Genomic DNA, 16292 nt, shown 5'->3' on the forward strand with positions numbered 1-16292 from the left:
GTGCCTTATTGGATGTCTTTTTGAAATCCAAATGTATCATAGCTTCTTGATCTCCTGTATCTATTCTCACAGAATTGTAATACATTTATCAGGCGTGATTTCCCCTTTATGAAGCATGTTGACTCTGCTTGATTGTATTATGTACATCTGAAGTGCACTGTTATTCCATCCTTTATCATGGATAGACGCTAACATTTCACCAAGAATAGAAGTAAAGCAAACTAGCCTGTCTTTACATCACTCGTGTTTTGAATAAAATGTTAAATGGCAGTTTTTCATCATCCAATTATTTTCCAGAATCTAAGAATTCTTGGAAGTTTGTTACCAATGCATCCACAATCTCTGTGGCTACGTCCTTTAATACCCTAGGATGCATCCCAGCAGATGCAGGAGACTTACCAGCCTTTAACCCCATTGATTGTTCAAGTAGCTTTCCTAGAGCATAGAACATTACAGCGCAGTACAGACCCTTCGGCTCTCGATGTTGCACCGACAGGTTATAACAATCTGAAGCCCATCTAACCTACACTATTTCATTCTCATCCATAGGCCTATCCAAGGACCATTTAATTACCCTTAAAGTTGGCGAGTCTACTACTGTTGCAGGCAGAGCATTCCACACCCCTACTGCTCTCTTGAGTAAAGAAACTACCTCTGACATCTGTCCTAAATCTATCACCCCTCAATTTAAATTAATGGCCCCTCGTGCGAGCCATCACCATCCAAGGAAATAGGCTCTCCCTGTCCACCCTATCTAACCCTCTGATTATCTTATATGTCTCAATTAATCACCTCTCAACCTTCTTCTCTCTAATGAAAACAGCCCCAAGTCCCTCAGCCTTTCCTCGTAAGACCTTCCCTCCATACCATTCCGTGACTATCTGGTCAGGTCCATGCCCCCCCTACAATCCACCCTCCCGTCCTGGCACCTTCCCCTGCCACTGCAGGAATTGCAAAACCTGCGCCCACACCTCCTCCCTCACCTCCATCAAAGGCCCTAAAGGAGCCTTCCACATCCATCAAAGTTTTACTTGCACATCCACTAATATCATTTATTGTATCCGTTGCTCCCGATGTGGTCTCCTCTACATTGGGGAGACTGGGTGCCTCCTAGCAGAGCACTTTAGGGAACATCTCCGGGACACCTGCACCAATCAACCACACCGCCCCGTGGCCCAACATTTCAACTCCCCCTCCCACTCTGCCGAGGATATGGAGATCCTGGGCCTCCTTCACCGCCGCTCCCTCACCACCAGACGCCTGGAGGAAGAACGCCTCATCTTCCGCCTCGGAACACATCAACCCCAGGGCATCAATGTGGACTTCAACAGTTTCCTCATTTCCCCTTCCCCCACCTCACCCTAGTTCCAAACTTCCAGCTCAGCACTGTCCCCATGACTTGACCTACCTGCCTATCTCCTTTTCCACCTATCCACTCCACCCTCCTCCCTGACCTACCACCTTCATCCCCTCCCCCACTCACCTATTGTACTCTATGCTACTTTCTCCCCACCCCCACCCTCCTCTCACTTATCTCTCCACCCTTCAGGCTCACTGCCTTTATTCCTGATGAAGGGCTTTTGCCCAAAACATCGATTTTCCTGCTCCTCGGATGCTGCCTGAACTGCTGGCTCTTCCAGCACCACTCTAATTCAGAATCTGGTTTCCAGCATCTGCAGTCATTGTTTTTACCTTCCCTCCATACCAGACTACATCCTAGTAAATGTCCTCTGAACCTTTCCAAAGCTTCCACATCTTTCCTATAATGCGGTGACCAGAACTGTACACAATATCCCAAGTGCGGCCGCACCAGAGTTTTGTACAGCTGCAGCATGACCTCATGGCTCCAAAACTCAATCCCTCTACCAATAAAAGCTAACACACTGTATACCTTCTTAACAACCCTATCAACCTGGGTGACAACTTTCAGGGATCTATGCTGCAACCATACAAAAAGCTAGTGCGGCCGCACTTGGAATATTGTGTACAGTTCTGGTCACCCCATTACAGGAAGGATGTGGAAGCTTTGGAAAGGGTGCAGAAGAGATTTACCCGGATGTTGCCTGGTCTGGAGGGAAGGTCTTTTGAGGAACTCTAAGGAGCTTGTGTTCCCTTTGGCCTCGGTTATGAAGAAGCTGTAATGTCCTGCTAGTTTACTATCAAATTAACCTTGCCCATTGTTTTGGTTATCTTTTGTTAGCTTTTAAACTTTTCCAATTCTCTAGTTTACTGATCTTGACCACACTGTACTTTTTTTTTCTTTCAATTTAATGCTATCATAAACTTCCTTAGATAACAAAGGGATTATACATAGGTTAAGTGTCTAGCAGATGGAGTACAATGTTGGTAAATGTCAGAGTTAAAAATCACACAACACCAGGTTATAGTCCAACAGGTTTAATTGGAAGCACTAGCTTTCGGAGCATCGCTCCTTCATCAGGTGGGTGTGGAGGACACAATTGCAAGACACAGAATTTATAGCAAAAGTTTACAGTGTGATGTAACTGAAATTATACATTGAAAAATACCTTGATTGATTGTTGAGTCTCTCATCTGTTTGAATACCATGATAGTTTCACTTCTTTCATGTGTAAATCATAAAGCTTTTTTAAAAAGTTACATTCTCAGGTTAACTGTAACAATTGGTGTCAGCCGGATAATATGTTGAAGGTGTTAGCGCCCTGTGTTCTCTGTCTGTGCCATAATGTTTAGATTGATTCTAATCTAAAAAGTGACATAACATTAGATTAGATTACTTACAGTGTGGAAACAGGCCCTTCGGCCCAACAAGTCCACACCGCCCCGCCGAAGCGCAACCCACCCATACCCCTACATCTACCCCTTACCTAACACTACGGGCAATTTAGCATGGCCAATTCACCTGATCTGCACATCTTTGGACTGTGGGAGGAAACCCACGCAGACATGGGGAGAATGTGCAAACTCCACACAGTCAGTCGCCTGAGGCAGGAATTGAACCCGGGTCTCAGGCGCTGTGAGGCAGCAGTGCTAACCACTGTGCCACCGTGCAATTCATGCAATTTTTGAACAAAGTACAATGTAACTCTGCAAGTACAAATTCACCCCACAAACGTATATGTAAATGTATGGTTGTGTGTGTGTGTGGTGTAGGGTTGTGAGAGAGTGTATATGTGAGTGTAAATTGTCTAAGTGAGAGGGTGCATGTGTGAGTGTGGTGGTGTGTGTGTATGTCTGGGGTGGAGGTTGTGAGAGAGTGTGTATGTGTTGTGTGTGTGTGTATAGTGACATGAACCCAAGGTCTCGGTTGAGGCCCTCCCTATGGGTACCGAACTTAGCTATCAGTCTCTGCTCGGCCACTTTTCTCTGCTGCCTGTCCCGAAGTCCACCTTGGAGGATGGTCACCCGAAGGTTCGAGGTCGAATGTCCTGGACCACTGAAGTGTTCCCCAACTGGGAGGGAACCCTCCTGTCTGTTGATTGTTGTGCGGTGCCCATTCATCCGTTGTCGTAGCCTTTGCTCGGTTTCCCCAATGTACCATGTCTCCGGGCATCCTTGGCTGCAACGTATAAGATAGACAACGTTGGCTGAGTCACATGAGTACCTGCCATGTACAAGGTGGGAGGTGTTCCCACGGGTAATGGTGGTATCTATGTCCACACTTTGACTTGTCTTGCAACACCTACCGTGACAGGGTTGTGTGGAGTTGTCCTGAGACCCGGGCAGCTTGCTACAAACAATGATCTGTTTGAGGTTTGGTGGTTGTTTAAAGGCAAGTAGTGAAGGTGTGGGGAAGGTCTGGGTGAGGTGCTCATCTTCATTGATAATGTGTTGCAGGTCACAAAGAACATGGCGTAGTTTTTCAGCTCCTGGGAAGTACTGAACAATGAAGGGTCCCCTGTCAGTTGCAGCATGTGTCTGTCTCCTGAGGGAGGTCATTACGGTTCCTTGCTGTGGCACGTCAGAACTGGCGGTCGATGAGTTGAGCATCATACCCCGTTCTTGTGAGGGCATCCCTGAGTACTTCCAGGTGTCCGTCACGTTCCTCCTCATCTGAGCAGATCCGGTGTATGTGTAGGGCTTGTCCATAGGGAATGGCTGTTTTAATATGTTTTGGGTGGAAGCTGGAGAAGTGTAGCATTGTGAGGTTGTCTGTGCACCTCCAAATCATGGTAAATGTCCAGTCATGCATTTTGGCAGGAATAACAAAATTATTTAAATGGTGAAAAATTGCAGCATGCTGCTATGCAGAGGATCATGGTTGTCCTTCGTTGCAAGGGGGGGCAGGGTGGGGGTGAAGTTTAAAAATAAGAAGGTTCTGCTGCAACTGTACAGGGTGCTGGTGAGGCCACCCCTGGAGTACTGTATACAGTTTTGGTCCTGTTACCTGAGAAACAATGTACCAGTACTGGAGGGGATGCAGAGGAGGTTCACTGGGTTGATTCCGGAGTTGAGCGGGTTGCCTTATGAGGGGAGCTGGGCAGCGTGGTGGATCAGTATTTAACACTGCTGCCTCACAGCACCAGGGACCCGGATTCGATCCAATCCTTGGGCAACTCTCTGTGTGAAATTTGCACATTTTCTCCATGTCTGTGTGGGTATCCTCTGGGTCCTTTGGATTCCCCCCACAGTCCAAAGATGCGCAGGCTAAATTGGATTGGCCAGGCTGAACTGCCTCATAGTTTCCAGGGATGTGCAGGCTGGGTGGGTTAGCCTTGGGAAATGCAGGGTTGGGTGGGTGGGAGGGTATGTGCCATAGCCTTTGCTCGGTGGAATGCTCTTCGGAGGGTCAGTGTGGACTCAATGGGTGGAATTGCCTGCTTCCACACTGTAGGGATTATATTCGATGAGATTGAGTAGATTGGGACAATAATCATTGGAAATTAGAAGAAAACAATGGGGAGGTCTTTTAGAAACAGATAAAATTATGAAGGGAATAGATAAGCTAGAAGTAGGGAAGTTGTCTCCACTGGGGGAGTGGGGTGGGGAGGGGGGGGGGCGGTGAAACTAGGACTAGGGGGCATAGTCTCAAAATAAGATTTCGGATTGAGTTAAGGTGGAACTTCTTCACCCAGAGGGTTGTGAATCTGTGGGATTCCCTGCCCAGGGAAGCACCCGAGGCTATCTCATTGAATGTTTTTAAGGCAAAGATACATACATTTTTGAACAGTAAAGGAATTAAGTGGTTATGGTGAGCAGGCGGGTGAGTGGAGCTGAAGCCATGATCTTATTGAATGGTGGAGCAGGCTGGACAGGACCAGATGACCTATTCCTGCTCCTAGTTCTTATGTTCTTAGAACAATGGCCCGTTTATCCTCTTCCGAGAATCCTTCTTTCTCGCTTGGATATATTTTGGCTGTGAGCCATGAGCTATTTTCTTAAACATCTGCCATTTGTTATCAGCTGCCTTTTCCATTAAACCCCTTCCCAGTCCACTCCAGTCAATACTGGTCACATTCCTTTGTAATTACCTTTATTTAGGTTCACACACGTGTTTCAGATCTCCCTTTCAAACTGAATGCCAAATCCTACCTTATTTTGAATCAGAGACCCCTAGTTTTAGATTTTGTGTGTGTGTGTGTGCGCGTTCATGATGTTTTAGTTATTTCCACTATTTTTATGATTTACCGACATCCATCAGTCTCCTGTTCCTAACTTTTGTTTTAATTATTCATTTATGTGGGTGTCCAGCAATAATTGCCCATCCCTAATTGCCTAGATGTGAGGTAAGATTCAGCCACATTGCAGAGAGTTAGGAGTCACGTGTAGGTCAGACCAGGTAAAGACTGCAGTTTCCTTCGCTAAAGGACATTAGTGACACTGATGGATTTTTCCCAACAATCAACAAACGCTTCAGGGTCATCATTCGACTTACTTCCAGATTTTTATTCAAATTCCACCATCTGACATGGCAGTGAAATAATTCCACAGAGGCTGGTATCCGTCGCCAAGTCACCTTTTATTTTCACATCAACAACTTTAGCACTGCTTCATTCAGAGTCAGGAACCAGACTGAGTATCTCTAACTCTCACCCATTTAATATGTTAGCCAGCACTCCCTGATTGGACCAGATTAACAGCCTCAATCAGGGAACTCATATTCTATGAGGTCTACCAGACTGACCTTATTATAATCACTGCTGTTAGGATTTAAACCCAAGCATTACCTATATCTCTGGATTAATGTCTAGCAATTATGTCACAAGATCATAACCTCCTATGTGCTCTCTCTTTTGCAAATAGGGCTATTTGGACTGGAATCTTTGACAAATAAGGAGAAAAAATGGGAGATTGGGAAAGATGGCAAAGAAAAGGCATATGCAGATGCCAGTGGGAGTGTGAAGCCTTTTCGAGTGATCCACCAGCCAGACGCTGTGCGTGAAATGCTGCTCTCTCGTTTGGCATCTGGTGCAGATGTCCGTCAGGGCATTCAGCAGATCCATGAGATGCTACGGAACAAACCACAGCGCAAATTTACCTACCGGCCACCCATAGGCCTGGACATGAGGCTATATGCCAAAACCCATGGCAGTATCTCACTGGCTCCATTTGTAGCCATTCAGAAAGCTTATAGCAAGAGAGAGAAAGAGGTGAAGCAGCAACTGCTCATCGATGAGATCCGCAAGCTGAAAGCAGCTGAAGACCAACCAAGGAGCAGCATTCTCCAGAAGACCCTTAAGGAAAGTTACAAGCCCCTCCAACAATCTGAGCAGGACCAGCTGCGAGGGGAACAGATCTTGCTGCGGCGTAAACTAGATGAAGCAGAGTGGCTGGCGTTCATTCACCACAACAACTACCTATTCCTCACAGAGAAGCACCGCCGAGAATCAGAGCACCAGTTAGTCACAGCATTTAACTGCAGCTACACCATGTTGTCAGAGGCTGCTCTGAAACGTCAGATCAAGGAGAAGAAAGACTATGCCCAACAACAGAAAGTTGACTTGACACAAGGCATCAAGAAGAAAGCAAATCAACTGAAGAAAGACATCAGAGACTTCATGATGTACCAGTGAGGTCACAGCGATCATCTCCTAATGCCCATGAATCTATCTCAAAGAGGTTGTTGAGACAAAGAACAAAGAACATTCCAGCACAGGAACAGGCCCTTCGGCCCTCCAAGCCTGCGCCGATCCAGATCCTCGATCTAAACCCGTCACCTATTTTCTAAGGATCTGTATCCTTCTGCTCCCTGCCCATTCATGGATCTGTCTAGATACATCTTAAATTATGTTATCATGCCCACCTCTAACACCTCTGCTAGCAATGTATTCCAGACACCCACCACCCTCTGTGTGAAGAACTTACCACGTATCTTTCTCTTAAACATTTCCCCTCTCACCCTTGAACTCATGACCCCTAGTAACTGAGTCCCCCACTCTGGGAAAAAGCTTCTTGCTATCCACCCTGTCTATACCTCTCATGATTTTGTAGGCCTCAATCAGGTCCCCCCTCAACCTCCGTCTTTCTAATGAAAATAATCCTAATCTACTCAACCTCTCCACATAGCAAGTGCCCTCCATACCAGGCAACATCCTGGTGGACCTCCTCTGCACCCTCTCCAAAGCATCCACATCCTTTTGGTAATGTGGCGACCAGAACTGTACGCAGTATTCCAAATGTAGCCGAACCAAAGTCCTATACAAATTGTTAAGTGCTTCCAGTTTACTTTGGAAGACAAAAACAACATGTGTGCTTCATATCCAAATAATCAAGTGGTTAGAAAACCACCAAAGGGACATAGTCTGTGTCTTAATCTACATTACAGAGACAGGTCCTGTCTCCATATAGATCATTTAGCACAAGTCCTGTCTCTGTGTATAGCACAGAGGATAGATCATTTCTTCGTGTAAATCAGTCAGTACAGGTTCTGCTCCCCCCCCATATATCATAGATCACAGATTCTGACAATAGAGTAACAACAACAGGGAATAATTCAGGAGACACGGCAGAAATTCATCCCAAGGAAGAAGAAACATTTTAAGGGGAGGACAAGGCAACCATGGCTGATAAGAAAAGTCATATAAGCAAAAGAAAAAGCATATGATGTGGCAAAGATCAGTAGGAAGCCTTTCAAAATCAGTTGAGGATAACTAAAAATGCATTAAGGGGGAGGAGATGAAATGTGAGAGGAAGCTAGCTAGTAATATAGAAGAAGTTCTTTTGATTTATAAATGGTAAGAGAGAGACAAGAGTGGACATTGGAAAATGAGGATCGGGAAGTAATATTGGGGAACAATGGCGGAGGAACTGAATTGTGCTTTGCATTGTCTTTATGCTGGAAGATACCAGCAGCATACCAGAACTTCAACAGAGTCAGGGGGCAGAGGTGAATGTAGTAGCCATCACCAAGAAGTAGGTGCTGGGGAAGCTGAAGGGTCTGAAGGTGGATACTTCCCCCAGATCAGATGGACTACACCCCAGGGCTCTGAAGGAGAGAGCTGAGGAGATTGGGTAGGCATTGGAGGTCATCTTTAGGATCACTGGAGTCAAGGAGGATCCCAGAGAACTGGAAAATGGCTAATGTAACACCCCATGCTTAAGAAAGGAGGGAGGCAGAGATGGGAAATCATAGGCCTGTTAGCCTCACTTCAGTTATTGGTAAGATTTTCGAGCCCATTAGTAAGGGTGAGATTGCGGAGTACTAGTAAGGGGAGGCCATGCCTGTCAAATCTGTTAGAATTCTTTAAGGATGTAGCTAGCAGGTTAGACAAAGGGGAGCCAGTGGATGTGATTCATTTGGACTTCAAGAAGGCCTTTGACAAGGTGCTGCACAGGAAGATGCTAAATAAGATAAGAGCCCATGGTGTTAGGGGCAAGGTACTGACATGGAGAGGGGATTGGCTGACTGGCAGAAGGCAGAGAGTGGGGATAAAGGGGACTTTTCAGGATGGCAACCAGTGACTGGTGGAGTTCTGCAGGGATCTTTTGGCACTATGACTATTCACATTATCCATTAATGACAAAGGAACTGAGGGCATTGTTGCTAAGTCTATAGATGACACAAAGATAGGTGGAGGGAGGGGTTTTGCTGAGGACGCAGGAAAGCTGCACAAGGACGTGGTCAGGCGAGTAGAGTGAGCAAAGATGTGGTAAAGTGGGAGGTGGAATAGAATCATAAAATCCGCACAGTATGGAAACAGGCCATTTGGCCCATCGAGTCCACACAGCCCACCCGAAGAGCATCGCACCCTGACTCACCAATACAATGGGAGAAAGTGTGAGTTTACATAGTTTGGTAATTGAAACATAGCCTATTTTCAAAATGGAGTAGGATGACAGAAATCTAAAGCACAAAGGTGCTTTGTAATCCTAGTTCAGAATTGTCTTTGGATTAATATGCAGGTTCAGTAGCAGGTGCTAAGGCAAGTAAGGAACAGAATGAGGCCATTCAGCCCATTGCATCTGCTCCACCATTCAATCATGGGCGTAATGTTCCTCAACTCCAATCTCTTGTCTTCTTCTCATAGCCCTCGATCCCCTTACTAATCAAGAACCTGTCTACCTCTGCCTTAAATACACTCAATGGCTTGGCCTCCATAGCCCTCTGTGGCAATGAGTCCCACACATCCCCACCCTCTGGCTGAAGAAATTCTGCCTCATCTCAGTTCTAAAAGGTTGTTCCTACACTCTGAGGCTGTGCCCACGGGTCCTCATCTCTCCTACTCGTGGAAACATCTTCTCCACATTCACTCTGTCCAGGTGTCTCAGTATTCTAGAAGCTTCAATTGGATTTCCCCACCATCCTCGTAAACTCCATCGATGCACAGTCTTCATCTGCTCCTCATATGACAAGGCTTTAATTCCCAGGATCATTCGTGTAAACCTCCTCCCCAACACCAGCACATCCTTCCTCAGATACAGGGCCCAAAACTGCTCACAATATTCCAAATGTGGTCTGACCAGAGCCTTATACAGCCTCAGCAGTATATCCCCTGCTCTTGTATTCTAGCCCTGTTGAAATGAATGCTAGTGTTACATTGGAGGAGGTTTACAAAAGTGATCCCTGGGATGAGGAGGAATTTCTTCAGCCAGAGGGTGGTGACTCTGTGGAACTCATTGCTGCAGAGGGCTGTGGAAGACAAGGCAGAGGGAGATAGGTTCTTGACTGGTAAGGGGATTGAGGGTTACAGGGAGAAGGCAGGACAATTGGGTTAAGAAACAAGTTAAGAAACTTATAGATCAGTGAATACAGGTTCTTTCTCCATATAGACTGGACGTGCATGGTTCCTGTGTCCAGGGAAATCACCAAGCCATATTCCTGTCTGCCTGTCACACTTGGAATGTGGTGTCTGATTGTGATGAGTAAATAATATCGAGGCTCAGCAAAATATGTGGCAAGGATTGACAGAAATAATACTGCGAGGTTTTATTGATCAGGAAATACTGAATCGTTTTGGGCTCTGCTTCATCCAGGGAAAGGCTGAAGGGTAATCTCGGTAGAGGTCTTTAAAAATATGAGAGGATTGAATTGGATTAGCATGGAATAAATGTTTCCATTTATGGAAGGACTAGAACTAAAGATCATAAATATTATAGTCACTAATAAATCCAAAAGGATGACCATTATACATAGTAGGCCAATTATAACTGAGCAATAATCGTTATTGTAATTAGTTGGTGTTAATGTGCAGAGGGAATTCGATTAGAGTGCTGACCTCTATTAATGTGAGTACTGTATTTGACTCTAAGGGTGATCTCATTTTTCTCCCTCCTCAAGGCAATTGACAATGCAGGCAGAGAACAGTGCTGCCAGGAAAGCTGCTCAGACCATCGTGTCACAGGCAGCCAAAGATCGATTACTGCACGCTCGAGCCAGGGTAGCAGCACAGAAAGCACAGCAGCACAGCTGGCAAACCACTGGCCCCATCACAAGAAAACAGAGTGTTGCTCGTCCAAAGAAACTGCCAGGCATTTCAATTCAGTTCCCACTGACCCAACCTGCAGCTTCAACTCCAGAAATCTGACAGCCAGGAGATTTGGAAAACATAGATCCAATCCCCATCCCATTAAGGCATCATCCAAAACCTTCCAAGCTGCATGGTTCGTAGTGACTGGTTACTCTGCAGAAATAATCAACCATCAAGGTCAATATATTGTACATGTTAGTATTTATTTAAATCATCAGTAAATACAAATATTTTGAAGCTGGAGAATTCAGAACATTTGAATGAGTATAAACAAAGTGGTGGGTTTGAAGTTATTCACAAGTCTTACCCGGTTCTATGATCTGGAACCTTTTGACCTCTGCATGCCTTAATGTCAAATCCTGTACACAAAAGGCTAAAGGGAACAGTTCACTGCTATCTGGACTCCCCTGTTTTACCGTCATAGTGCCAGTTGCTGCACTTCGACTTCACACTATGGGGAAAAGAGAATGACTCATTCCAGCCAGGTACTGCCTAGTCCATGTGTCCCTCATTGTCAGCTCCCAAACACAAAAAATACTCACAGGACATTGTTAATAATAACATCTCACCTCGATTACAGTGGCTCAGTGGTTAGCGCTGCTGTCTCACAGCATCAGGGACCTGGCTTCGATTCCAGCCTCGGGCAACTGTGTGGAGTTTGCACATTCTCCCCGTCTCTGCGTGGGTTTTCTCCGGGTGCTGCAGTTTCCTTCCACAGTCCAAACATGAGCAGCTTAGGTAGGTTGGCCACGCTAAAGTACCCATGGTGTTTAGGGATGTGCAAGCTAGCTAGATTAACCAAGAGATGTGCAGAGTTACAGAGATAGGGTAGGGGGAGGGTCTGGGTGGGAGGATCTTCAGAGGGTCAGTGGAGACTCGATGGGACAAACGGCCTTCCTACAAACTGTGAGGGTTCTATGAGAAAGCAGCAAGACCCAGGTTGACCTTAACCATGCTTTCAGGTGATGGTGTTTCAGTCCTGTCACTGTCTCCACACCATAACTGCACTGCATTGTATTAATTCCCAGCCTCATTCCTAATTGAAGGGCGTATGCCCGAAATGTCACTTCTCCTGCTCAGATGCTGCCTGACCGGCTGTGGTTTTCCAGTGCAACACTTTTCTACACTGCATTAATGTTTGGAACTCTCTATCATTGAGAAAATTCAAGACACAGATCATTAAATATACATGGCACAATGATACGGGTTAGCATGGGAACATGGTGTTAAGGAAAATTATAAATACTCCAGAATGGGGGAGCAGAATGAGCCTTACTCCACCAACGGTGCTACGATGCCCAACTCTGTTGTACCTGATGCTGGCCTCGCAGTAAAGGACTGAAAATCTTAGACAAGGGGGTGTGATGCTGCAGTATTGAGGGTGTGAGATGCTGCAGTATTGAGGGTGTGTGGCGCTGCAGTATTGAGGGTGGGTGATGCTGCAGTATTGAGGGTGGGTGATGCTGCAGTATTGAGGATGTGTGACGCTGCAGTATTGGGGGTGTGTGACGCTGCAGTATTGGGGGTGTGTGACGCTGCAGTATTGGGGGGGTGTAACGCTGCAGTATTGAGGGTGTGTGACGCTGCAGTATTGAGGGTGTGTGACGCTGTAGTATTGGGGGTGTGTGGTGCTGCAGTACTGAGGGTATATGACACTGCAGTGTTGAGGGTGTGTGGTGCTGCAATATTGAGGATGTGTGACGCTGTAGTATTGGGGGCGTGTGGTGCTGTTGTATTGAGGGTGTGTGGTGCTGCAGTATTGAGCGTGTGTGACGCTGCAGTATTGAGGGTGTGTGATGCAGTATTGGGGGTGTGTGGTGCTGTTGTATTGAGGGTGTGTGGTGCTGTTGTATTGAGGGTGTGTGACGCTGTAGTACTGGGGGTGTGTGGTGCTGCAGTATTGAGGGTATATGACGCTGCAGTATTGAGGGTGTGTGGTGCTGCAGTTTTGATGGTGTGTGACGCTGCAGTATTGAGGGTGTGTGACGCTGCAGTATTGAGGGTGTGTGACGCTGCAGTATTGAGGGTATATGACGCTGTAGTACTGAGGGTGTGTGACGCTGTAGTATTGGGGGTGTGTGGTGCTGCAGTACTGAGGGTATATGACGCTGCAGTATTGAGGGTGTGTGGTGCTGCAGTTTTGATGGTGTGTGACGCTGCAGTATTGAGGGTGTGTGACGCTGCAGTATTGAAGATGTGTGATGCTGCAGTATTGAGGGTGTGTGGTGCTGCAGTATTGAGGGTGTGTGACGCTGCAGTATTGAGGGTGTGTGGTGCTGCAGTATTGAGGGTGTGTGACGCTGCAGTATTGAAGGTGTGTGATGCTGCATTATTGAGGGGGTGTGTGCTGCAGTATTGGGGGTGTGAGCGCTTCAGTATTGAGGGTGTGTGGTGCTGCAGTATTGAATGTGTGTGACGCTGCAGTATTGAGGGTGTGTGCTGCAGTCTTGGGGGTGTGTGGTGCTGTAGTATTGAGGGTGTGTGACGCTGCAGTATTGAGGGTATATGACGGTGCAGTATTGAGGGTTTGTGCTGCTTCAGTATTGAGGGTGTGTGGTGCTTCAGTATTCAGCGTGTGTGGTGCTGCAGTATTGAGGGTGTGTGACGCTGTAGTATTGGGGTGTATGGTGCTGCAGTATTGAGGGTGTTGATGCTGCAGTGTTGAGTGTGTTGACGCTGCAGTGTTGAGGCTGTTGACGCTGCAGTGTTGAGGGTGTGTGGTGCTGCAGTACTGAGGATGTGTGGTGCTGCAGAATTGAGGGTGTGTAATGCTGCATTATTGAGGGTGTGTGGTGCTGTAGTATTGAGGGTGTGTGGTGCTGCATTATTGAGGGTGTGTGCTGCACTATTGGGGGTGTTTGGTGCTGCAGTGTTGAGGGAGTGTGACGCTGCAGTATTCAGGGTGTGTGACGCTGCAGTATTCAGGGTGTGTGACGCTGCAGTATTCAGGGTGTGTGACGCTGCAGTATTCAGGGTGTGTGACGCTGCAGTATTCAGGGTGTGTGACGCTGCAGTATTCAGGGTGTGTGACGCTGCAGTATTGAGGGTGTGTGTTGCTGCAGTATTGAGGGTGTGTGGTGCTGCAGTATTGAGGGTGTGTGGTGCTGCAGTATTGAGGGTGTGTGGTGCTGCAGTATTGAGGGTGTGTGCTGCAGTATTGGGGGTGTGTGGTGCTGCAGTATTGAGGGTGTGTGACGTTGCAGTATTGAGGATGTGTGACGCTGCAGTACTGAGGGTGTGTGGTGCTGCAGTATTGAGGGTGTGTGATGCTGCAGTATTGAGGGTGTGTGATGCTGCAGTATTGAGGGTGTGTGATGCTGCAGTATTGAGGGTGTGGGACGCTGCAGTATTGACGGTGTGTGGTGCTGCAGTATTGAGGGTGTGTGGTGCTGCAGTATTGAGGGTGTGTGGTGCTGCAGTATTGAGGGTGTGTGACGCTGCAGTATTGACGGTGTGTGACGCTGCAGTATTGACGGTGTGTGACGCTGCAGTATTGACGGTGTGTGACGCTGCAGTATTGACGGTGTGTGGTGCTGCAGTATTGAGGGTGTGTGGTGCTGCAGTATTGACGGTGTGTGATGCTGCAGTATTGAGGGTGTGTGGTGCTGCAGTATTGAGGGTGTGTGACGCTGCAGTATTGGGGGTGTGTGACGCTGCAGTATTGAGGGTGTGTGGTGCTGCAGTCTTGGGGGTGTTGACGCTGCAGTATTGAGGGTGTGTGACGCTGCAGTATTGAAAGTGTGTGTTGTGTAGTATTGGGGGTGTGTGGTACTGTTGTATTGAGGGTGTGTGGTGCTGCAGTATTGAGGGTGTGTGACGCTGCAGTATTGAGGGTGTGTGGTGCTGCAGTATTGGGGGTGTGTGACGCTGCAGTATTGGAGGTGTGTGACGCTGCAGTATTGAGGGTGTGTGACGCTGCAGTATTGAGTGTGTGTGGTGCTGCAGTATTGAGGGTGTGTGGTGCTGCAGTATTGAGGGTGTGTGACGCTGTAGTACTGAGGGTGTGTGGTGCTGTAGTACTGAGGGTGTGTGGTGCTGCAGTATTGAGGGTGTGTGGCGCTGCAGTATTGAGGGTGTGTGACGCTGTAGTATTGACGGTGTGTGACGCTGCAGTATTGAGGGTGTGTGGTGCTGCAGTATTGAGGGTGTGTGGTGCTGCAGTATTGAGGGTGTGTGACGTTGCAGTATTGAGGATGTGTGACGTTGCAGTATTAGGGATGTGTGACGCTGCAGTATTGGAGGTGTGTGACGCTGCAGTATTGAGGGTGTGTGGTGCTGCAGTATTGAGGGTGTGTGGTGCTGCAGTATTGACGGTGTGTGATGCTGCAGTATTGAGGGTGTGTGGTGCTGCAGTATTGAGGGTGTGTGACGCTGCAGTATTGAGGGTGTGTGGTGCTGCAGTCTTGGGGGTGTTGACGCTGCAGTGTTGAGGGTGTGTGACGCTGCAGTATTGAAAGTGTGTGTTGTGTAGTATTGGGGGTGTGTGGTACTGTTGTATTGAGGGTGTGTGGTGCTGCAGTATTGGGGGTGTGTGACGCTGCAGTATTGAGGGTGTGTGACGCTGCAGTATTGAGGGTGTGTGGTGCTGCAGTATTGGGGGTGTGTGACGCTGCAGTATTGGAGGTGTGTGACGCTGCAGTATTGAGGGTGTGTGACGCTGCAGTATTGAGGGTGTGTGACGCTGCAGTATTGAGGGTGTGTGACGCTGCAGTATTGAGGGTGTGTGACGCTGCAGTATTGAGGGTGTGTGACGCTGCAGTATTGAGGGTGTGTGACGCTGCAGTATTGAGGGTGTGTGGTGCTGCAGTATTGAGGGTGTGTGGTGCTGCAGTATTGACGGTGTGTGACGTTGCAGTATTGAGGATGTGTGACGTTGCAGTATTAGGGATGTGTGACGCTGCAGTACTGAGGGTGTGTGACGCTGCAGTACTGAGGGTGTGTGACGCTGTAGTACTGAGGGTGTGTGGTGCTGTAGTACTGAGGGTGTGTGGTGCTGCAGTATTGGGGGTGTGTGACGCTGCAGTATTGAGGGTGTGTGGTGCTGCAGTCTTGGGGGTGTTGACGCTGCAGTATTGAGGGTGTGTGACGCTGCAGTATTGAAAGTGTGTGTTGTGTAGTATTGGGGGTGTGTGGTACTGTTGTATTGAGGGTGTGTGGTGCTGCAGTATTGAGGGTGTGTGACGCTGCAGTATTGAGGGTGTGTGGTGCTGCAGTATTGGGGGTGTGTGACGCTGCAGTATTGGAGGTGTGTGACGCTGCAGTATTGAGGGTGTGTGACGCTGCAGTATTGAGTGTGTGTGGTGCTGCAGTATTGAGGGTGTGTGGTGCTGCAGTATTGAGGGTGTGTGACGCTGTAGTACTGAGGGTGTGTGGTGCTGTAGTACTGAGGGTGTGTGGTGCTGCAGT

The 16292-nt window shown here is 47.6% G+C and overlaps 1 protein-coding gene across 1 annotated transcript in view; it reads left to right on the forward strand.

Annotated features, from left to right (window-relative positions):
* Window positions 1-11161, forward strand: part of LOC140480164 (uncharacterized) — a 38399-nt gene extending 27238 nt beyond the window's left edge. The window contains exons 8-9 of the mRNA XM_072574902.1: window positions 6223-6988; window positions 10697-11161. Coding sequence (XP_072431003.1) covers window positions 6223-6988; window positions 10697-10943 — 1013 coding nt within the window. The 3' untranslated portion in view covers window positions 10944-11161. The remainder of the gene's footprint in view (window positions 1-6222; window positions 6989-10696) is intronic.
* The last annotated feature ends 5131 nt before the right edge of the window (window positions 11162-16292 follow it).

Source organism: Chiloscyllium punctatum, chromosome 7 (genome assembly GCF_047496795.1).
Source record: "Chiloscyllium punctatum isolate Juve2018m chromosome 7, sChiPun1.3, whole genome shotgun sequence".
Taxonomy (NCBI): domain Eukaryota; kingdom Metazoa; phylum Chordata; class Chondrichthyes; order Orectolobiformes; family Hemiscylliidae; genus Chiloscyllium; species Chiloscyllium punctatum.